The following is a 24,290-nucleotide window of genomic DNA, read 5'->3' as shown; positions in this document are numbered from 1 at the left end:
CAATTCACTGGTGTCTACCACCCACTGATGTCTACCACTAACTGATATTTACAACTCACTGATGTCTCCCATACACTGATGTCTACCACTCACCGATGTCTACTACAACATTAAGTTGAGACATTAGCTCCTTTACACTATTGTAGGAATGACGTCATAAAAATTTGTGACGTCATCTTCACTTATTTGATACAGTTGTATGTGTTTCCATGACGGCACGTTGATAAACAACGCAAACTATCAAAAACTTGTAACGATCGAACGAATCAGCTTGAAACAAGTTCATCTGATAATTCTACAGTTGTCTGAATAGTCCCATTCACTTCACGTAACTATGGTCATCACTGAGCAGCATTTCTCTTGTCTTCGTGTCCATCTCGTTCTTCCCATGTCCAGTATCGACACCGAGTGCTGGCCGCCATTCCTTCCTGGGTTTGGTTGCTTGGATAAGCCTCTGTAAACATACTCGGTAATGTTATCACCATAATGGCATACACGATTAAAAAACAAAGCGCAAATTTGTTTCATATAAAGATAACCTGTAAATATATTCACCATTTTAGATTCAGGAAGTAGGAGTTGTTTGAGACAACACATTGCTGTTACTGCTATAAAATACATTTACTTTAGCGGAAGGACTAGCCATATTTTTAACACACATATTTTTCAGGACATCGGGCGGATAAATATTTAGTTGATGTTTTCTTGTTGATAGGTTATTGTTCCAAACGTATTCCAGCAATTACGAATGTAAATTTGTGTCTCCCTGAGCTGACTTACAACGTATACTATCAGGACTACCTTTAACCAGCTTGAGGACGGTGGGGTAGCCTAGTGGTGAAAGGTTTCGCACATCACTCAGAAGGGCCGGTGTTCGATTCCTTATATGGGTACAATGTGTGAAGCCCATTTCTGGGTCCACTTGCACAAAGCGATCTTAGCGCTTCAATTATTGTAAATCCTTAAGATCGCGATCTTAGGCCTTGGCTACAATCGTCATCCACTTGCAAATATTCGTACCTCCACCGTTGAAGATTTCAATCTTAGATAAGATCGCGATCTTAACTCCAAGCCCTCTTACAATCGCGCTACGCTGGGTTTGTGCAAGTGGAATAGAACAATTGTATGGTGATTGTAAAGTTGATTGTAGCCGACTAAGATCGATTGTAACTAAGATTGTTCTCTGCAAGTGGGACCTGGTGTCCCAGACTGTGATATGGCTGGAATACTGCTAAAAGCGTCGTAAAACAATATTTGCTAGTGGCTGTAGGTCTCTGTGACGGGTTATTTACTGGGATTATGTTCCCCTTAAGAAGGCAAAGTCACCAGTAAGAAAACTTTGGCGCTTTTTTACATGATCTGAATGTTCTTTATTTCGCATGTCAGTGAAAAGATTACCTCCTTGTAATTTCTAGGCAAGAATTTTCCTTTTCGTACTGACCTCTTTCAACGAGCCATCTTTTTCCTTCCAAATGGCAAGCACCATGCCCACCGGGATTGGCAGTAGAGGACACGTGGCTATAAACCAACCAATCGCCTGTGCCCAATAAGGGTAACTCTTCCCACCAAGCGCTACTGGGGACATGTTGGTAATTCCCGCAATAAGCAATATCTGAGTACGAAATAATGATATAGTATATTTCTTTACTTCAATCAGAGAGAGCAGCAGAATAGAAAGTGCGAAAGTACGATGCAATTATTTTGTCTAAAAGATACTCAACTTTATTTGCTACATATCTATTCATGGAACAAAGCCAACAACCAACTGGAAAGTTTCCATTACATGCAACAGTAGAAGCAACTTTCCTTCCCTTCAGAAACATCTATCATGAACCATTTGAACTGAACCACACCAAGTGACGTTTGAACTGACAGATGCGCAATGCAACACAAGCCTCTAGCTACCTCATTATGAAAGTTATAAGAACTTCCAGTTATAGATATATAGATACTATATTCATACCAAACTGTGAGGCCACAGGCCCATGATATACCGCATTTAGGAAGCGGTTGTGTACAACATACACTAATTGACATGGACAAATTTCGTATATCATCAATGTTAACTAAAGACATTAGCGTGACAAATTTACGGACACTTGGATTAACATAAGTATTTTTAAGTATATATTTCTTGAGTTTTCATATTTATGGCATATTAACAAGAAGTAATATTTATCTTCAATAAGATCTGGTTTACACTGATTACAAAATTCAAGTTTAATAACACTACTTCCGGTTTGGGAAAACATGCCCTGGTCACTACAACTTCGAAACAGAAAATCATTTCTAGATATCTTACAAACAACGTTAGAAGTACTTCCGTTTTAATGGCATCCCTTCTGGTTCAGCGAAACACATGCCCGACTTGGAAACAAAAGTTCAATGCCTCTGTCTACCTTATTAATCAAAGTTGGCATCACTCCGGATTGTTAACTATCACTTCGGGTTTGGCAATACAAATGCCCAAAGCAGTACAACCTTGAAACATAATCCATGCCCGTAGCTAAATTAATAACAGAGACACTACCGGTTTAATTACTTTGACAGTCAATACCATGACGTTTTATCAAGTTCAAGCTGTATATACTCGCTTTATGGGACGTCTACTTCACACGTTGACCTTGACCTTTAACGTCGTTCAGTCACATGCGATAACCTTACTTGTTGCAACCCTTTACAAAGATGAACTCATCATACCATGCTGACAGTATACAAATGATGCACTTGGCAAGATAATTATGTGAAAACCAAGACGGGACCCTCTTTTGGCATAACGACCCCGCCAAGAGACGTTTGCTCCTGTATAACAATTTGTCTTCAGAATGATAGGCAAACAGGGGATTTCCACTTGGGGACTCCATCTTGTTTTCCAGCCATCTTCCCGAGGCAAGGGAGTTAACTGACTTTAAAAGTCCAGTTTCTACGCTTGCCGAACGAGGCTGGAATAACTGGGCTCGGTCGTTGCGCCACCAGTGGCTATCACCAATTCTGTCCCGTATAAGCCTCTCCGATGGACCAATCAGATTCCACCTCTCGTATCACTTGCGTTTGCTTAAAAAATGGTGGCGCCAGATCACTGTCATTTAATTTGACAAAACCCTAATGAATGGGTTTTCCATTGTCTGCATTGAATTGTCACATGGTGGGGTCAACCAATGGTGTTCAAGATGTTCAATAGAGGAACAGCAGTAGTTCCTGAATGCAAGTATCTACAAATCATTTCATGAGTGAATAACCTCGAAAATGACTTTGACATTTGACACAATCATGACACATGCCAGGTACTAGTATTGAGTTGATTATTAAGAGTCTGACATAAGTGATTGGAAATGAATCAGATTGTTCATGGCATAATCCGAAATTTGAACATTCTTTCTAAATATGACCCCCACTGATCTGAGCCTTGTACAGAAGCTATGCAGTAACAGAGAAGCAATTGAGATCCTGCCCTTCGAAAGTACTCCATAGGGATAAATACTGTATCTGAAGTCTATAACATCTGTCATAAACGCGTGGTTGAAGCAACCAATAGCAGACCAGAGTTCAAATTTGGGCAAACACATTAAGCAGCCCCAATGGTGGTCAGCCGTCAAGAGTACTCACGAAGACGAACAGAGGAGTGACGACGAGCCACATGGGCTTCCATACAGGAGACACTCGGTATCCAATCATCATCGTCAGATCATCATACAGGCGATTTACACCTGCATACAAGAAGATGGTTTCGGTCATGGTGACACAGTTGATACCCTGTCCTTCACCGGTTTGTTTGGCATGACTCGATTATTACCAGACCACCGTCATATAACTCGAATGTTGCCGATGAGGCGTAAATCATGAAACAAACGGTAAACGTGACGTGTATACAAGGAAAGGAAACATTCAGGTTGATAGTATTATAGACATGGGGCATGTCAGCGCTTGAATACGTAAAGGGACTTAAGACAAAGTATTTCAGTAGAGTAAACATCGTTGTCTGTCTTTGAGATACAAGGGCAGCAATCATCATATTCATATACCACACGTTGTGTACTATATTTAAAGTGATCTGAGCTCTTACTGAACATTGTCACTCGACTGATTAATACTTCTTATTTCACATGAATACATGGTATAACCATAGGTCATATAGTTGTATATGTGTAGATTGTAATGGCAGAATGAGTAAATTACATTGATTTGACGCCGCTTTGAATTGTATTTCAGTGGGAGGAAAAGCCGAAGTAACGCAGGTCCGAGACGTTTACCTCTTTAATGAACCCCGAGGGGAATGATGATGACTAATTTAGCCCTGGCAGACTGACGTACCATATACCCACGCTAGAACCAACATTTCCGACATCGCCAACACCATCACTGATATACTCCCGATGTACCAGTCCATCAGTGTCAGCACGTAGATACCTCCCTGTAGGGATAACATAGCAAGCGAGGTAAGAGACCGCAGGTGATGTAATTTGTATTTGATTCAAGTAATGAGGGACTATGATGGGTGGCCCAGCCGTCTAAGTCGCCGCGATTCGCTGTGCAGAGTTGCGTCCCTTGGGCACGCTGGAAACCTGTGATTATCTTTCTTAAGAGTCTGAACCATGTAAAACAAGCATATGCTCTTAAGGAGTGAAGGTCTAAGATTGGTATACATGACATGACGCAAAAGAATTGACATCTTTAGTTCGACAAAACAATCTCCTTTAAACCACTTTAAACCACTAGAGTAATATATAACCACATAGATATAATTCACGATGGGGTGAGTGTGCCGTGTTTAACCCGTATTGAACAGTATTATGTCAAGGGTGAATGTGCCCGATTAAGTGAGGCAACTCTTCATGGTGAGGAAGCACGTGTACATGGGATTTGTTTGTTGTTTAACGCCGCACTCAGCAATACTCCAGCTTTATGACGGCGGTCTGTAAATAATCGAGTCTGGACCAGACAATCCAGTGATTGACATCATGAGCATCGATCCGCACAATTGGGATTCGATGACATGTATCAACCACGTCAGCGAGCCTGACAACCCGATCCTGTTAGTCGCCTTTTACGACAAGCATAGTCGCCTTTTACGGCAAGCATGGGTTGCTGAAGACCTATTCTACCCTGAAATCTTCCCGGGTCACGTGTACATGGCAACACGCGGTGCGATTGTCTGACAAATATAGAAGTATATCTCTGTACATACTTGAGTAACGCACGACAGCCCCAGAATAAACCCAATCAAACACACGCCAGCTGTGACCAGGAGCTTCCGGCGCCCGAGGGATCTTGGGAAGGCGTCTGTGATGGCGCTGACGATCGTCTGGACGTGGACGAACTGACAGGGATTGTATTGAAGCATTGTGTTTAAAGATGCCCTGTTTATTCGTGCTGCGCGTCAAAGTGTGTTTACAGTGAGCGAGTAGAAGGGGTTCAAATCCCTTGGAGCTACTTTGAAGTTGACTAACACGAAAAATATATATGTTACACCCATATGTGCAATTGCCCATTGCCTGCAGTTGACAGGCCGTTTGCCCAATTGGGCAATACAGCTTGCCCAATGCATGCAATGGACAGTGATGTGTATGAGTTTTAAAATCTTATTCAAAGAAGTCTAAAGGACCAAGTTATTTTATATGGATCTATTCACCGAGTTATTTTACAAAGATATGCTCAATTATTTGTTTTCACACACGGATGCATCATCATGAATCATAAATTACTATTTTCAGTAAACTACGGTTATAACGAACACGCTTATAACGAACTAACGGATATATTGAACTAACTTTTTAGTCCCGACTATATGCTGTAGTTATGTTGTATATATGCTTATAACGAATTACGGTTATAACGAACTAAAATTAGAAGTCCCTTTGAGTTCGTTACAACCGTAGTTTACTGTATATGTTTTTTAACTACTGTAAAACACCAATACAATACGGCTCGAATATAATAGTCTGACGAAATGTAGACTTTAATGCGCTCCAAATAGCTTAAGATCACATATTTGTTTGCTGGTTATTTATAAAAGTTTATTCACTTAATAATAAAGTTTACTTTATTAAAGACAAAACATTAAATCAATACCAATTTTAATTGCGTGCTTTGGGCAGGGCAATTACCTGTCTATTGCGTGAAATGAGCAAGCTGGCTGCACATATTACGAGATACTACGTTTGTAACGAACACGCGTATAACGAACTGGTGGATATAACGAACTGGTTTTATGGTCCCGGTCATTTGCTGTATACATACTGTATATGTGCTTATAACGAACTACGGTTATAACGAATTAAAATGTGTGGTCCCTTTGAGTTCGCTATAACCGTAGCAGAATTATTTTCTATGTATAACTATTGCACATTCCATGCAGTGATCAAGCAGTTTTCAGTATATATATATATATATACTGCAGGGCAAAAGAAAGGATGCAATTGGAAATGGATTTGATAAAACAATTACAAACGTTTCTAGGCTGTTGTGAGATACTGATTGATATGATACATGAACTGTTGCTATATCAAACTACATAATCACTTTCGTTAAAAGAAGATTGTTCAATTGTTTGTGGGGTTTGATTGACAACAATAATTGCAACGATGCACCAAGTTTATTCCCAACTGATTTATGGTTTGCACATGTCCATTTTTTTAGGATATATTGTTTGTTTACAAGTATTGTATTGAGTAATTGATTTATTTAACATTGATATATCAATCACACGTTATTGTTCATAAACGATAATTTCAAGATATGATTTACATTGTAAAACAATCTATTTGAGTTATTTTATGTGGAAACATCCTCCACTTCTGTTGAACAAATCAAGGCTTTCGTCGTTCTTTAAAAATGAATAGTAATGTCATGGGCACTGAAGGTCACCTGCATAAATATGTAGACAACAGTTTATAATGTCAGGAAGACACATACTTGTAATACATTGGTTTTAGCATTGATATTTACATATTCTGATTCTGCATAATAACTGAGGACTAAAAACGGATACTTAAATAATTTGAACCAAAATATGTTGTCATGATAATTTCAGTTTCTCGGTCTGCCATTATAGAAAAGAGGAACTTGAAAGAGATAATACACTTTTGGTCGATATGCATGGTCAAAACAATGTCAACATTAAGATATCGAGGAAACTGAATTATACATGTAGAGTCTCACTATTTACTACACACATACCAGATTTCTTTAAATTTTGAACATAAACGGCCATTAAAGGTTTCAACTTTCAGTTTGGTTCAAAACTACTATGTACCAAATTTCATTCCATTTTTAAACAAAATGACTGAGTTATGGCCATAAATAGGGGTTTTAATATGACCACCGACAGTTTGAGCTTTGGCCACGTGTTTTTTGAAGAGAAGATGTTTATGACTGACAACGAGTGACGGGCGACAGACAAACAAGTCTAGAAATAAGCTCACTTGGCAGGAGAGCTAAAACTAGATGGGCCATAACTTAATCACTGTAAGAATGTCCGACGTCGCCAAAGACATAAAAGAAGCCATACAATGTATACCTGGCTAAGTAAGGATAAAAAATTATGGATGAACAACTTCTTTATTACAATTAAGAGCGACGTTTCAAGTGATAGCTTGCTTGATGACGGTGTTAGAACCTACACCGAAACGTCGCTCTTAATTGTAATAAAGAAGTTGTTCATCCATAAATTCTTATCCTTACTTAGTACTCCAACTTCTAAATGCCTATCAAAGAAGTATACCTGGCTGTCAAGTCCTACTGTAAACAGCATCAGGAAGAAGAGACAGGCCCACAACTGCGGCAACGGCATTGTCGTTACAGCATCGGGATACGCCATGAACGCAAGACCAGGTCCTAGAAAATACGAAATGCATGAGAACCAAAGAGAGGAGGACTATATCAGGATAAAGCAAAAACAAACAACGACATGAAACCAGGCCCTACTCTCGCAACTGTTCCATATTACTGTACTGTCAAACGGCTTTGATCTGTTTTAGAAAACACATCCAGCCAAATACACGGGTTTCAGGGGGGCACGGGTGGCCCAGTCGTCTAAGGCGCCGATTCGCTGTTCAGAGTTGCGTCCCTTGGGCACGCCAGAAACCTATGATTGTGGGTTCGAATCCAGGTTCGCCCCGATTATGTTTCTAGGTTTGTCAGCACCATACCCGTGCTTGTGAGTTTCACCGAAGTGGTAAACGTCTGAGACCTGCATCACTTCGGGCTTTCCTCCCACATTAAGCTGACACGCCGTGATATAACTGGAATACTGTAAAAAGCGGCGTAAAACCCAACTCACTCACTCACTCACGAGTTTCACGAATAGAATGCTCATCTACAAGTATATAGTGAACATTTCGTGTCAGCGGAATAATTTTATTACAAGGGGATCATAGCTTTCAGCTGTTCGCTACACATAGAAGGACATGGAACGCACTCTGTAATGATCAACAAGAACATTCTGGTGGAGCTAATATTTAAACATTTGTCTAAACTCTAAGTACAATTAGTTTCTCCGCTGGGGATGTATGTCGTTGAGATATGAACATTGCCCTCGTCATGATAACTTCAGCATTAAGAATACCCCCCCCCCCCCCCCCCCCCACCTTCTTTGACGACCTCCGAGATGGGCAGGTTGGATTGGTTGGCCATGAAGCCCAAAAACACGAAGATGATGAATCCTGCAAACCAGCTGGTGAGACAGTCCAACACAGGGAGCACAAGAGCATCTCTGGGACAGAAGCAAATTGTTCAATTAAATTGGCATCTCAATAATGTGAATCTCCAAAGTACCATCGTTGGAAAATTGGCGTTTTTCTGTAACTTGTACTCCCCCCTTCCCTATTCACCATACAATGCAAGGCTGGTGGGTTGTATAATTCGTATTTTCTTCATGACATAGTTAGATATACTCAACAACAAAAGTTCCTGTGACACCAATATTTTAATGTATTTTTCAAACAAGTAAAGTTTGGTTTTCAATATTGTAGTACATGTATGGAATCAAGTCACAAAAACGCAACTGCTACAGAAAAGCATGCATTCCATGCGAAAGTTGACTTTGATGCAAGCCCCATGCATTTCACTAACCAAGAATGGATATAAAAACATGAGCGTTGACGGGATTCCATATGCATTGTTTAGCATCGTGCTGACAACAACCACTCAGAAAAACAACAAAATTACGCAATTATATAACATTACGAAATGCCACGCCTTTCCGAAAATGAGCCACTGCGAGGTATTGGTATGTTTGAGGCAGGATCGAGTCAACGTGATGTTGCAAGGCAATTTAACGTCCACAGAAACACCATTTGGTGTTTATGGCAACGTTGGCAACAGACGAATGCATCCATCCTCGGAGTGGCAGGCCACGCGAAACCAATAATCGACAAGACAACTGGATTCGAACAACACATCTACGAAATCGATTCCAGCCAGCAACAGTCACTGCAAGAAGCATCCCTGGCCTTCGACGAATATCTTCACAAACCGTACGTTATCGCCTAAGATGTGCAGGGATTGTCGCAAGAAGACCAGCCAGACGTCCCATTTTGACAGGAAACCACAGCCAAGCACGTCTACAGTGGCGCAGACAGCGTCTACGCTGGACAGCCATGCAGTGGAGACGAGGTCTATTCACTGACGAGTCTCGTTTTCACCTCAGCCACAGCCATGGACGGATTCGAGTGTACCGACGTCGAGGTGAACGTTACGTCAATCATTGTGTCATGGAAGAGTATCGGTTCGGGGCGGCAGCATATGGTATGGGTGGGATTACAGCAAGGCAGAGGACTCGTTTGATAGTGGTAGAGGGAAATCTCAATGGGCAGCGCTACCGCGACGAGATCATCAGCCCTGTTGTTCTACCGTTTTTGTGTCGTCATGGCCCAGGCATTACCTTTCAACATGACAACGCCCGGCCTCATATTGCTCAGGATTCTCTTCAACAAAACAACGTGAATGTCATCCCCTGGCCGGTCCACTCCCCTGATCTCTCACCAATCGAGCACATGTGGGAGGAGATGGATCGGCGCCTTCAACGTCAACCACGTGTTCCACAGACACTCCGGGAACTTCGAAACATGCTCCAACAGATATGGACAGAAATCCCACAGGACTTCGCGCGACGCCTGGTCCGTTCCATGAGCCGAAGATGTATTGCTTGCATCGCAACCAGAAGTGGACACACATGCTATTGGTTTGTAAATTGACATTATGGCATGTTCATGTTTCATGAAATCACGCATTTTCAACTTAAACCATTTGAACACTTATCTTTCATCTGTTGCAAACCGAATTTGTTTCAGATTTGGTAAAAATGTCACAGGAACTTTCGTTGATCAGTATATTTAATTAAGTCGGTTTCACAAATCCCTTTTATTGCTAGTTCAGGTGGGTAAAGCAGTGGAAGGGAATCAGACCATTATTAAAAGATATCATATCATGGCTATACATGAAGCTTAACTGAAACTTTTCGGCTAAATTCCCTTCGTTTGCTATTGCCAATCCGAGAACAAAATCAGAATCATATTCATATAGAAACAGATCAGCAAGATGGGGACTATAGTTGGTGCCCACGGGGATCCCTGTTCCTTGCCCAAAAGTGTTTCCTCCATATTTCATAAAGATTTTAGCAATGAGGAGTCCGGCATTTTCTAACCAATGTTCCATTTTTTACAAATTATCCTGAACCTCTGAAGATCGAGGTGTTACTATAGCTACAATGCAGGATCATCACGTTACGGAAATATGAAATGTCAAAGCGAGAGAAGAACCAGTCTCGATTTTCCGACAAAATCTAGGAATGAAGTATTTGCTTAAGTTTGTCGTGTGGCAGAGTGGTTATGTTATGTTATGTTTTGACATAAATGAGCTTCCTTTTTTTCTGTGATTGCAAAAATTGTGTCTGCTTTGCCAAAAAATCGAGCAAATCCTTTCAGTGTTTGAGAATGCACATGGCATTAATTCCACTGGTCTCAAATATTCTGTGAATATAAAGAATGTACTTATTTAATTTATAAAGGATTATGGATACTCTTTGAGACAGAGATTTAGCGTTTCCTTACGGCATTGCAATTATACAGTATGTTAAATACATTTGTATGTAAAATACACCAGTAACGCTAGAATGCCGTAAATGTAAATGTTAACAGTTCCTGTATGAAATGTCTTAGCATAAAATACTTCCCAGTCCATTGTTATTCACAATTCGTTTTTTGTACCTTATTTATTAGAACAATCCTGTTAAGAAAGTTCAAACCAGTGGCTATCAATTCATGTATGGTTGTCAATTATATATTTAATGTAACAAGTCATTGACTGCATTGACTTGTAATGTAATATTGTTTAAATATCTCTCTCTATATATGAAATTTCACTCTGCCACGAATAAAGACGTAAAGGGACTCAGCAGCCTTCTCTCTGTTTTAGATCGCCTCCGTGGTCTAGTGGTAGAGCATCCGCCCGGAGAGCATCCCCGATCGTGTCATACCAAAAGACGTTAAAAGATGGTACTTGTTGTTACCCTGTCTGCATGGTATCTCAGTGAGCTAGCACTATAAATCGGCATCAGTCCGGACTAGTACAAGCAGCCACACAAACACACGTACAAGCACGTCGCTATGTACGTGCAATAGTCTTGGACGCGACGTTAAACCCCATTTCACCTCACCTCACCTCTCTCTGTTTTAAGGTGATACCCGAGTAATCAGCTCTACCAACTTAATTCCCCCATTATCTTGGTCATTGTGACGACGCAAACGGGACCACGCCTACACAAGGCAAAAAGATCCCCAATAACAAGCTACGTCAGTGATATCAATAGGCAATAATCAATATAACAATACATAATTCGTACCTGTAACAATTATTGTGAAATTTGTTGTAGCTAGCCAGGGTCGCTATTCCTCCCCAGCCAATACCCGCAGAAAAAAATACCTGGGAAGCAGCATTACGCCATACCTGGGGAATAGACATCAATAGTTAATATCTTTTATATCGAACCGAGGATGCGAATCGCTGAGAGAATTGGAGAAGGTGTTGTTTATGGTGTCGGTTACAGTTAGAGCTAGACTGATAGAATATAAATCTATACTGATTCACATATAAAACATTGACTAGATGGAATGAAATTAATTTGCTATAAAACAAGACCTTCGCATCCAGTAGTTTAGTCCACTGTGGTATAGCATAAAACTTTATTCCTTCTACTGCTCCCGGAAGTAATAATCCACGCACAAGCAGAGCTATCAGAATCAGATACGGAACGGTGGCTGCTACGTACACAACCTGAAAAAAATATAACAATAGTAAGAAATAACGTTAAATACACTGAGTGTGTTCATGTAACTCTTTCAGTTACATCACGCAATGGCAGCACGATGTTGGAGAAAAACCTAACTTTACATTATCAGATGGAGATGTACTACGCATTCAAAGCCGTTCCATAGCAACTGGTTTCATGAAAGCTATCTCGATAACCGTTACTTTGAAAGTTGTTTCACAAAGCTTACACTACGAACAATCACCCTTTGTATCTTCAACAGCCGAAGGACACTTGCTCAGTAGTTACAAGGTCGTAATATTTATAAAATAGTAAAAATAGAAGAATTGTCCTAATATAACATGCAAATGGAGCAATGCTTGGATCTCTTTTAAATTAAGGTTTTACAACCAAAAAAGTCTTTCTTTGACTAAACATGCTGCTGTTCGTCTTCTTGGGCAATATATGACCAACCCTAAGGATCCTGAAGGCGTGTTTGATGGGAATGGTTTACCTAAGCCTATTGAACGTCAAGAGGTGCTTGAACGGAAAGTGCGTCCAAGGGCCAAGGTTAGAGGTACCCACACTACCCCTAACATAACTAACCTGCACGCACTGTAGAGTGAAACTACACCTCCTCTCAGGATCAAAACACTTCCTTCAGGATATAAATCCCCCTCAGGATCGGAGAATTGCATTTGAAATATAGCATGTATAGCATATCAATATACTGATGATCATGGGTATCTGTTTTTTTGGCAAATAACCAACGATCATTTTGAAACGTCGCCGATAACCCTAGAATCGATAGAATGTTTTGGAAAATACACAAACACGAACGCCGAAGTGAACTTTCTGCCATGTCAGACAGTGTTTACAGTTTCATGCATGCCGGTTTTGAGACGCCTATGACACCACATATATTTCATATCTTTGTCATTAATAGGCCTAAAAACTGTCTTGATGAACTTTAGCGAAATAAATAAGGTATGGACACTAACGAAAAATTGCACTTTATTATTTATGTTATTTTAATTTCAATTTTATTTCATTTGATTTAAGACATGCACGCAAAGTAATGAAATAAGATGGTTTCAGTTTAAAGTTATACATAATAGTTTAAGTACTAGCTGAAATTTATTAAAACTGGATATGTTGAATCACAAGTTTGTTCATTATGTATGAACTAACACACACAATTACTTATGTATTATGTAAATGTCACTATACTGCTGATATGAGGATGAAACTTTCAGATTTGATTTGAAACCAATCTCATTAAAATCAGATCTTAGTTCTCGCTACCGCTAAACAAAGATCTGAGGACATCCCATCTGATTTACCAATCAGAGCGTCGCTTACCAGATCATGAAAGTGACAGTCGGAATGTGATTTCTAATCATGCAGCCTCGAAAACTTTAAAACGGGATATTCCGAACGATAGTTACGGGCTTAACGACTGAATCTATACAATCTAGATCATAAATTAGTCTTTCGAGAATGTTCTTTTGTTCAGGTTTCAAATTTTTAAGCGAGAGCTTGTCAAAATATGTTTCGAAGCGTAGTCGCCAATTTGAAATTAGTGCCGTAAAGCATGAGGAAGCTGCCTTCTGATTGGCTAATATCAACTTCTTGTCAGTAATTTCATTGGTGAGTTCGCGAAAGGTCGGTCTGACGTGACCCGTAATGGGATGTCCTCAGATCTTTGTTTAGCGGCAGCGAAAACAAAGATCTGATTTTAATTAGATTGATTGGAAACTATACAGAAGGCACAGCTAATTTTAGTAATGAACACATACTGTTTGGATTTAAAGAGAAGAAATACAATTCAGTCAATGCAGTAATTATGGCAATAAAATCTATGCTTTACACATTTAATAGAAAAAAGTAAGACAAATCTTTTGCAAATTCAAACAGAAATACTTAGCTGTTATGAAAATACAAAATATTCAAATTGTAATTATGCAAGTTTCCATGCCTTCTGGTCTTCTTTACATGTATTATTTAGAAACCCAGTATAAACTATGATATATGATCTGTCCATGCTACAAACATAATGTATTTTTGTATCTATTTTTTAATTTCGCCCTTGGCCTATATGGAATAAACTATATCTCGCTGTGATAGTTATGCTAAATGAAACAATTAATTCATGCACACTCTATGTATTTTACATTGAAATGTAAATATAATGAGAAATGTAATAATTAAAAAGATATAAAAAATAAATTCATTAACCTCACTTTTTTTTAATCTTGTTCCTTCAGCTGTTCACCTTTCGGAATCATATCGTTTACAGTACATGCAATATTTATATTTTCCTAATCAATATTATTATTATTCGTTTCATACAATATGTTTCATTTTTTTGCAATGGCGGTTTAGTTACATATATTATATTTGTATGAATATATATTAACATTAACTGCCATGATTTTCTGGTTTAAACAGTTTCTACGATGAAATACCGACCATAACAAATGATTACAATTTATGCATTACTGCACACATCTGTTAACTATTATGACAAGTGGACTCGCACTATAAATACTTTTAAGTCTCACAAGACGATTCATAACACGGACAATCAATGCCCAATTATATGCCCTGTATATGTTATTGTTCGAGAAATAGAGTTACCATCTAATGATCTCAACTAGGCAGGAAATATTGGTGTAAAGTGACTTCCACACTTCCTTTTCAAAACACCACAAGCCCTTCTCTTATATTTTGTTTTGATGCGAGCTGTCTTCACCAAATCTTAGATGTACAATAAACCTCTCACAAATCATACCATTCAACTGCAGGATTACAAGAAGTCGAATACGTTACATCTCGTAGAGATACCCACAGAGAAATTGTTCTGAGCGGAAAATATATATTTGTGCTAAAGCATTTTGATTTTGTTGAACACGGTTTCAATAATGTTGTGTATTTTATATTGTTACATCGACATACTGGTTCAGAAATGAAACGTCTACCAAAGTATTCTTACAGGGTTATACACGGGTTGATATACTTCCAGCACAGGGATATAAAGAAAAGGATTCATTACTTAGAAATGTTAGTTGCATAAAAAGCATTATAACAAATTGGATTTTTTTGTCCAATTGAATATATATATATATATATATATATATATATATATATATATATATATATATATATATATATATATATATATGTTAAAATTTTAGGATTGTGAAGTTTTTAATTTGGTTCAGTATATATATATATATATATATATATATATATATATATACTGAACCAAATTAAAAACTTCACAATCCTAAACTTTTAACAATTTGACCAGTTATCATTGTGAAATTGTAACTAATATATATGCAAGTAATATATATAAATATTACTTGCATATATATCAGATACAATTTCTATTAACCTTCATTTATCCCTGCATTACATTCTCACTATGTTTTTTTCTGCTTCTCTCCCAATTGTTTAATACAAGAGCAGAAGTGCGTAGCTGGAATTGTACGGTTATATCAGTAAAATGTTTTGTATATATCAAACATTAGAAACAATGGATGAGTCGGAAATAAATATTTAATAGAGCTTTTAAGTTAGGATCATTTTTGGTGTTAAATCATAAAGTGTTTAAACTGTCTGTAGGGCACAGCTTATCCCCAATTCAGTGACAAGAAAGTATAAAGGGAGTGTTTTCATCGTTGGGAGTGGTTTCATTCTGCAAACGGTGAGTGCTAAGATCCTAAGGGAGTAAGTTATTCCTAGAATGAGAACACTCTACAGTGATCTGACCCTGGGGAGAGACCCGATGCTCCACCACCGGAACTAAATTTGCGCTATATACTGAGCCCTGTAAACCTGCCGTTGTATGTACATAGAGTGAGTGAGTGAGTGAGTATGGTTTTACGCCGCTTTTAGCAATATTCCAGCAATATCACGGCGGGGGACACCAGAAATGGGCTTCACATATTGTACCCATGTCGGGAATCGAACCCGGGTCTTCGGCGTGACGAGCGAACGCTTTAACCACTAGGCTACCCGACCGCCCCGTATGTACATAGAGACACTCTAGATCTGGTATAGGAAGAATTGTTGGTAGAAAGGGAATACCGAATAAGGCTGTTACACCACTAACAAGAATATCATTCTGGTATCAAGAAGATGTTTTTAGTTTAAGATGTCCTTCGCGGTGTTGAGATAACTTCTGATGGGGGTCGCACAACGTGTTAGAGTTGCTGGAAAGACGTAAGCTACTTACCAGTGTTAATGCTAGTGCAAACAAAAGGTCTTTTCACAATTTATCACAGATAACATGGTGTCAACAACCCATCCCGTGTCATGCAATAGCGTATAAAATATCAACCCCGAAGAATCGGTATCATTTTCTCCTCCTCATAAGAAGATCTGATGCCCTTTTCTAGAATGAGAATTTGTCTCGGGACATTTTCGGATTCACTAGATTTAGATGATGTGGCGTGACTGTCCCGCATCAGACACAGTGTACACTTATTGTAATGGCAATACCTTCCCAGAGGACTTGATGCCCTTTATAAGACTGAGGAACACTATCAACCAGGCTCCCAGTAAACACAGGAGTAACTGCCACCGCATCAGACATAGTATACACTTCCTGTAATGATCATACCTTGCCCGAGGACTTGATGCCCTTTATAAGACTGAGGAACACCGCTAGCCAGGCTCCCAGTAAACACAGGAGTAGCTGCCACCGGATACTTCCCATTTCTCCGATTCCCGAGGACATCTGAAGCACGTGGTGCCTGAAATACACACATCAAACATTTTGCCATTTTGAAATCACAGCTGTACTAATTCTTTAGGCTACACAATAAAACGTGTAATCCTTCTGACCTGACACAATAATATGTATCTGAACAAATACGTAATTTTCTTGCCTCTCTGATAACACCTTCAACTTTGAATGCGGAGACAATTAGATCATCATTCTCTTGTATCCTGATCTTGTTGTGAACGTGACGTCAGGTATTGGGGTACATTGGAGGATACATAGCAAGAGATTGCACATGAAGAGAAACATGCAGGGTAAGGGAGATGTGCACACTACTTTCCGGGTATATTGTTTCAGACAGAATATTTTTAAGGCAGCACTTAGGACAAATCGTATTCTCCAACTCATTCAAAAACATGTTGTTATCTTATTTTACTGGTTTAGACAAATCTACACAGCCCTGAATATTACACTGAGGTGAAGAAATGATCAAGGAACCGACAATTTACATTAAAACATCTTCAGTATGGTCGGCCCCATACTACAAAAAGGCACACACCTCCAATACTCTTCAGAAGGTGTCACTGTCTGGTTGGTCATGTTTACCAACATTGGATTTTGGATGTTGGGTGTTCCAAGCTCTGATAATGTAGTATTTACAAGAGTTTCATTTCCAAGTAGAGGCAAGTATGATGAATTCGACTTGTCAGTCCTGATACGGCAAAGGTCAGTGTTCCACTCGTTGTCGCACGTGCTCCAAGGAAGGACTGTACTGAATGAATCCACGAGGTAGTAGAGGGTCCAGGCGAGGATGACGTTGTAATAGATGCTGATGATGGCAGTAAGGACAACCATGCCGTAACCTATGCCTGGAACACAGATAAAGTGTGTACATTGGTGGGGACAACGGGTTATAACCGACGCCTGAAACACGGATAAAGTATGTACACAGGTGAGGACATTGGGACATATCCGATGTCTGAAACACGGATAAAGTATGTACACAGATGAGGACATTTGGCCAAAATCGATATCTGGAACACGGATAAAGTATGTACACAGATGAGGACAATTGGCCATAATCGATGAAGAAACACGGATAAAGTATTACACAGATGAGTACAATTGGCCATAATCGATGTCTGGAACACGGATAAAGTATGTACACAGATGAGGATAATTGGCCATAATCGATGCAGTAACACGGATAAAATATGTATACATATGAGGATAATTGGCCATAATCGATGCCTGGAACACGGATAACATATGTACACAGATGAGGAAATTTGGCCAAAATCGATGCAGTAACACGGATAAAATATGTACCCAGATGAGGATAATTGGCCATAAGCGATGCCTGGAACACGGATAAAGTATGTTTACAGATGACAATTGGCCATAATCGATGTCTGGAGCACGGATAAAATATGTACACAGATGAGGACAATTAGCCATAATCGATGCAGGAACACGGATAAAATATGTACACAGATAAGGACAATTAGCCATAATCGATGCCTGGAACACGGATAAAGTATGTACACAGATAAGGACAATTAGCCATAATCGATGCAGGAACACGGATAAAGTATGTACACAGATGAGGATAATTGGCCATAATCGATGTCTGGAACACGGATAAAGTATGTACACAGATAAGGACAATTGGCCATAATCGATGCAGGAACACGGATAAAGTATGTACACAGATAAGGATAATTGGCCATAATCGATATCTGGAACACGGATAAAGTATGTACACAGATGAGGACAATTGGCCATAATCGATGAAGAAACACGGATAAAGTATTACACAGATGAGTACAATTGGCCATAATCGATGTCTGGAACACGGATAAAGTATGTACACAGATGAGGATAATTGGCCATAATCGATGCAGTAACACGGATAAAATATGTATACATATGAGGATAATTGGCCATAATCGATGCCTGGAACACGGATAAAGTATGTACACAGATGAGGACAATTGGCCATAATCGATGCAGAAACACGGATAAAGTATGTACACAGATGAGGACGTTTGGCCATAATCCATGTCTGGAACACGGATAACATATGTACACAGATGAGGAAATTTGGCCAAAATCGATGCAGTAACACGGATAAAATATGTACCCAGATGAGGATAATTGGCCATAAGCGATGCCTGGAACACGGATAAAGTATGTTTACAGATGACAATTGGCCATAATCGATGTCTGGAGCACGGATAAAATATGTACACAGATGAGGACAATTAGCCATAATCGATGCAGGAACACGGATAAAATATGTACACAGATAAGGACAATTAGCCATAATCGATGCCTGGAACACAGATAAAGTATGTACACAGATAAGGACAATTAGCCATAATCGATGCAGGAACACGGATAAAGTATGTACACAGATGAGGACAATTGGCCATAATCGATGTCTGGAACACGGATAAAGTATGTACACAGATAAGGACAATTGGCCATAATCGATGCAGGAACACGGATAAAGTATGTACACAGATAAGGATAATTGGCCATAATCGATGCCTGGAACACGGATAAAGTATGTACACAGATAAGGACAATTGGCCATAATCGATGTCTGGAACACGGATAAAGTATGTACACAGATGAGGACATTTGGCCATAATCTATATCTGGAACACGGATAAAATATGTACACAGATGAGGACAATTAGCCATAATCGATGTCTGGAACACGGATAAAGTATGTACACAGATGAGGACAATTGGCCATATTCGATGCCTGGAACACGGATAAAATATGTACACAGATGAGGACAATTGGCTATGATCGATGCAGGAACACGGATTAAGTATGTTTACAGGTGACAACATTGGGACATAACCTGTGCCCGAAACACAGAGGCAGTGTGGACAAAAATGTGTCATAACCATTGTGGTATTATAGCATATTTCGGGATTCGGAGTCAGAATAGGGTGTGGGTGGTCAGGCTCTGATTCATTGCGCGTCACCCTACATTGATTTGTAACCAGAATTTTATTGAGGACGAATATCATTTTGTGCTTATATGCAATGCTTATAGTGATTTAAGAGCTGAATACATTCCTCCTAAATATTTTACAACCCCTTCTAAAAGTAAATTTAATGCTCTTATATCATCCACTAACTTTAAAATAAGTCTACGTTTACAAAGCTTTTCGACATCGGTCATTACATACAGTCTAAATATTTATTTATATATATGCAAGCGTATGTGTATGAATGTGTATGGATATGGATATATATGTAAAATAGTGGTAATTTTTTTTTTCTCCCTCTCTCTGTAAACAGTTCTGTGTAATAGGCCTACGGCCTAACACTTTTTGTGAATAAAACAATTATTATACATTATACATCGATGGAGCAGGTGCTTGCTCTTGATCGCTCACTACTATATGTCCCAGGTGCGGTGTCAAGGTAGTTATACATTGCGTTAACTAGATACACACACAAACCACAGAACATGACGCTGCATGCGTGTAGAAGTGAGTGAGTAGGCTTTACTCTTAACAATCTTCACGCATTGCCACGACGGCGGCCATCGGGAATGGTCTTCCCATATTGTTCACATGTGGCGAATCGAACCCGGGCCCTCGGCGTGTCTGAGTATCTCTTGTTTCCCCCATAGCAGAGGAATACTGGTGCAGTGTGCATTGTAACAAAGACGGACTGAAGAAAATCGAGGGGAGTGTTGCTCGTCCTTTCATTGAAAGTACCCATTATTGTGGCTGTGGCGTTACATTCACACCTCCTATTCACTCACTTATAAGCATTATCCCTGTACAGTGATGCGTCCCTCAAGTGGTCAATTGCAAACCATGGTGTGTTATTTGACCTTGCAGGATCCGGTGTTTTCACCCAAATCATGGTAGAATACGACACATATTACAGGAACAACATCGAAACACGAACACTGACCTTGAAACAAAGGGCAGATAATCCACACTCTTCCGGGTCCGAGGTTGGAGTACTGAGAGTACATCAGCTCCAACAAGATGGCGGGCATCCCGCACACAAACATGGACAGGAAGTAGGGGATCAGGAAGGCAGCTGCGATCATACATGAAACAAACAATACCATTCTTGATACTGTTTCTGTTTCTGGCATTATATAAAACTTCTGTTATTTGCATAACATATAAGTGCATATCTGTCACTTTGGCAATAGGGGGCCGCGATTCGCTGTGCAGAATTGCGTCCCTTGGTCATGCCAGAAGCCTATGATTGATGGTTCGAATCCCGGTTCGCCCCGAATTATGTTTCTACGTTTGTCAGCACCATACCCGTGCTCGTGGGTTTCACCGAAGTGGTAAACGTCTGAGACCTGCATCACTTCGAGCTTTCCACTCACATCAAGCTGACTCGCCGTTATATGACAGGAATACTGTTAAAAGCGGCGTTAAACCCAACTCACTCACGTACTCACTATGGCAATAATCATTCTTGTGCTGCTCGAATTCGTAAACACACATCTTTAAAAGGGCATTGAGATTTGACTGCACGTAAAACATCACAGACAGACTTTAAAACAGACGATGGTGGGCTTTCTCATTAACAGCTTCAGTTTAACATAACACATCAACTTTACCTGTCGTATGGAAGTGAAAATTAACGTTTCGTGTGTGTGACTGACTTTTACGCCACTATTGGCATGTATGTGTGCGAGTGTGGAATGTGGAAGTGTGTGTGTGGGGGTGGTGTGGGTATGGGTGAGGGTGTGCGTGTGTGCGTAGGGGGAGGGGGTAAAGAAAGCAAACAAAACACTACATTATAATTCTTGCCATAACAGCAGCTTCTAGTGTATTCTAAGCTTATGCTCATTGTGAAGTTTGGGTGAGCAAGTGATAAAGGTGTTAGGATCTACACCGAAACGTCGCACTAACTGTAATAAAGAAGTTGTTCATCCATAGAACTCGTCTTACTTCATCACACCAACTTCTAAATGCCACTAAAAGAAGTTATGCTCATTGTGTTATTATTGCAAACATGGGATGGGGATAGATCTGTAATAACACATTGTTTGAGTATGCATCCCACAGATGAAGAAAATGGATTCAGGATTGTCTTTTGTTCACATAAAATCAGGGGTATTCTTTTCTTTGTTTCGTACCGACTCAGCAATATTCCAGGAATACGCGGCGGCCTTTAATCTAAACTTGAACAGACAGACTAGGGATTGATATTCTGAGTAGAGCCATACGTTCTCGGGGTACGACGACACGCATTACACCAAGTCACAGATTCTGACCAACCAACCAATCACGTCTCCACTCACGACCAGCTGGTCACGACAGGTTGCTGAATTCTCCGTGACCTATGAACTACAGTGAACTACACTGTACATTATGTTCCCTTACCAGATTCTGAACAGTGTATTTAATAAACCTTGGACGTACAAGGCCACGATGTCCACAAAGGCATCATAGTCCTATAGTCGCCCTATTTCTGTGATACAGGACATTGTGAGCACCTGGTGTACAAAAAAACGGAAACATAGTTGGTACCTAATATGACATTTATAACAACTGGTCTGATGCATAACATTAGACAGTATTGATTCAGTACCACAACAAACACACTCACCACCTCCGCTGTAGCTGGAGACCAAGTCTGACCCGGCATCTACGTGGCGTGTAAACACTCCTGTACACCTTATATAATCTTGTGCACCATAATTTCATTCTCAACAGCATATTCCGGGACCCATTCCTAAGTTCCAGATTTCGATTAAAAATGTGAACAATATGGTACCATACATGACATTTATAACAATCGTTCAAATGCTAATGCAAATGCAACAGCGTTGGTTCAATACCACAGACACTCACCACCTCCACTGTGAAAGCAGATGTAGGGGAACCGCCATATATTTCCCAGGCCAACCATACACCCGATCACAGAGAACAGGAACTCCAGCCAGTTGGACCAGTTCCCTCGGGGTTCAGACATTGTTATTGACTGTTTCTGCTTAACAGAAAGAAGACACGGCAATGGTCAACATGTGATCTGCCTCTCTCTTTTCACAATTCGCTTATGTCTTAATCTTTACCAACAACAATAGTTAACAGTGAACCATTTTCCAGAACACATGAACGTGACGACTGTTTCGTGCTTTGAATCCAGCCACAATGACACGTCTTCAAATTACAAGGTCATATACTGACTGTCAGGTATTGGCTGAAGGCGAGAACCATATGACCAGACAGGCTGTTGTCGTGCACTGAATTCACCAATCCGATACACTTACACATGTATATTCAAAAGGGGTCACCACACATGACCTTGTTTAAAACGACATACATAGATTCAGTGTCTGCTTTCTCAACGAATTAAAATTACTAACGTTCCCAATAGGTTTTGAGTGTGTTTCCTGTTAAAATATCCACGTTAAACGTCTTTGGGTTGACCAACAACTGATGTCTGCCGCACACTGATGTCTACCACACACTGACGACAACTTACCATCGATACCATCCACCATTGTCTACTACCCACCGATAACTGTCGTCTACCACACATAGATGTCTACACTGTGAACTACTTAACATCAAGGACATGACGGCAGCTTCAAGCTTTGACTTTAGTCACAATGACGGATCAACATTCTACTTGTTTATAATCTAACATGGAGGTAAGAGCTGATGGCGAGAACGTTTTAACGAGGCAGGCGGTTGACGTGAACATAGACGGACTACTCCTCACTGACAATAGAGTAATTGCATTTAGTACTAAATACTAAATGGATTTATGCTACATATAAATCACTCTTTTGTATTTGATCTATTTCAGGAGGGATGACGCTTCTGCCCCCGCCACCCTCCCAGCGCGAGAACTATTACAAGCTATTTCAAGCCGCCTTGAAAGAAACTTGTGATTAGCCACGCACCGAGGCATGGCGGGCTACTTGAAACAAAAGCTACAAAAGGAAGTCGACCTGGGCAGGATGTCGGGCCCATTCAAGGACATCCCACAAGACAACCTCCAAGAATTTCCAATAGGCCTGGTGCCATACAAGTAGCCATGCCATGTTCAACATCCAGGTAAGCATGCCGATGATTTCCGTCTAATTCACCAATTATCTTATCCCAAGGGCAAATCTATACGCCTCCTCCGTGGCGTGTGCCAGATATAATTCAACAATTCAGCCACTGTCGACAGGTAACATAAATGTCACGTAAAGGGCACTTCAGTCTCTCATAGTGAAGCTTAACTTTACGTGCAGGGCTATACCAATGGCAAGGGCATTCAGCCGTAGGCTAATAGACGTGCTTAGCAAAGGTAAG

General features: G+C 39.9%; 1 protein-coding gene across 1 annotated transcript; it reads right to left on the bottom strand.

The window, feature by feature from the left end:
• Window positions 1-319: 319 nt before the first annotated feature.
• LOC139471342 (sodium- and chloride-dependent glycine transporter 1-like) lies at window positions 320-22,956 on the bottom strand. Its single transcript, XM_071253660.1, has 13 exons — window positions 22,836-22,956; window positions 20,926-21,057; window positions 17,536-17,845; window positions 16,875-17,007; window positions 12,136-12,270; window positions 11,840-11,943; window positions 8,586-8,710; window positions 7,721-7,833; window positions 5,186-5,317; window positions 4,312-4,411; window positions 3,607-3,707; window positions 1,442-1,612; window positions 320-454 (listed from the first exon to the last, which is right to left on the bottom strand). Exons 1-13 carry the CDS (start codon window positions 22,954-22,956, stop codon window positions 320-322), a joined length of 1,812 nt encoding a protein of 603 aa, XP_071109761.1.
• Window positions 22,957-24,290: the final 1,334 nt, after the last annotated feature.

Source organism: Haliotis cracherodii, unplaced genomic scaffold (genome assembly GCF_022045235.1).
Source record: "Haliotis cracherodii isolate W230 unplaced genomic scaffold, xgHalCrac1.p SCAF_22, whole genome shotgun sequence".
NCBI lineage: Eukaryota > Metazoa > Mollusca > Gastropoda > Lepetellida > Haliotidae > Haliotis > Haliotis cracherodii.
This window is presented reverse-complemented; position numbering and strand designations above follow the sequence as displayed.

Bases quoted from the DNA above. Each gene is read 5' to 3' on its own strand.
- LOC139471342 (XM_071253660.1), bottom strand. From the start codon at position 22,956: ATGTCTGAACCCCGAGGGAACTGGTCCAACTGGCTGGAGTTCCTGTTC. The intron at 17,846-20,925 runs GTCAGTGTTCGT...TCTGTGTTCCAG, and splicing joins TATCTGCCCTTTGTTTCAAG to GCATAGGTTACGGCATGGTT. The intron at 4,412-5,185 runs GTATGTACAGAG...TTATCCCTACAG, and splicing joins GGCTGTCGTGCGTTACTCAA to GGAGGTATCTACGTGCTGAC.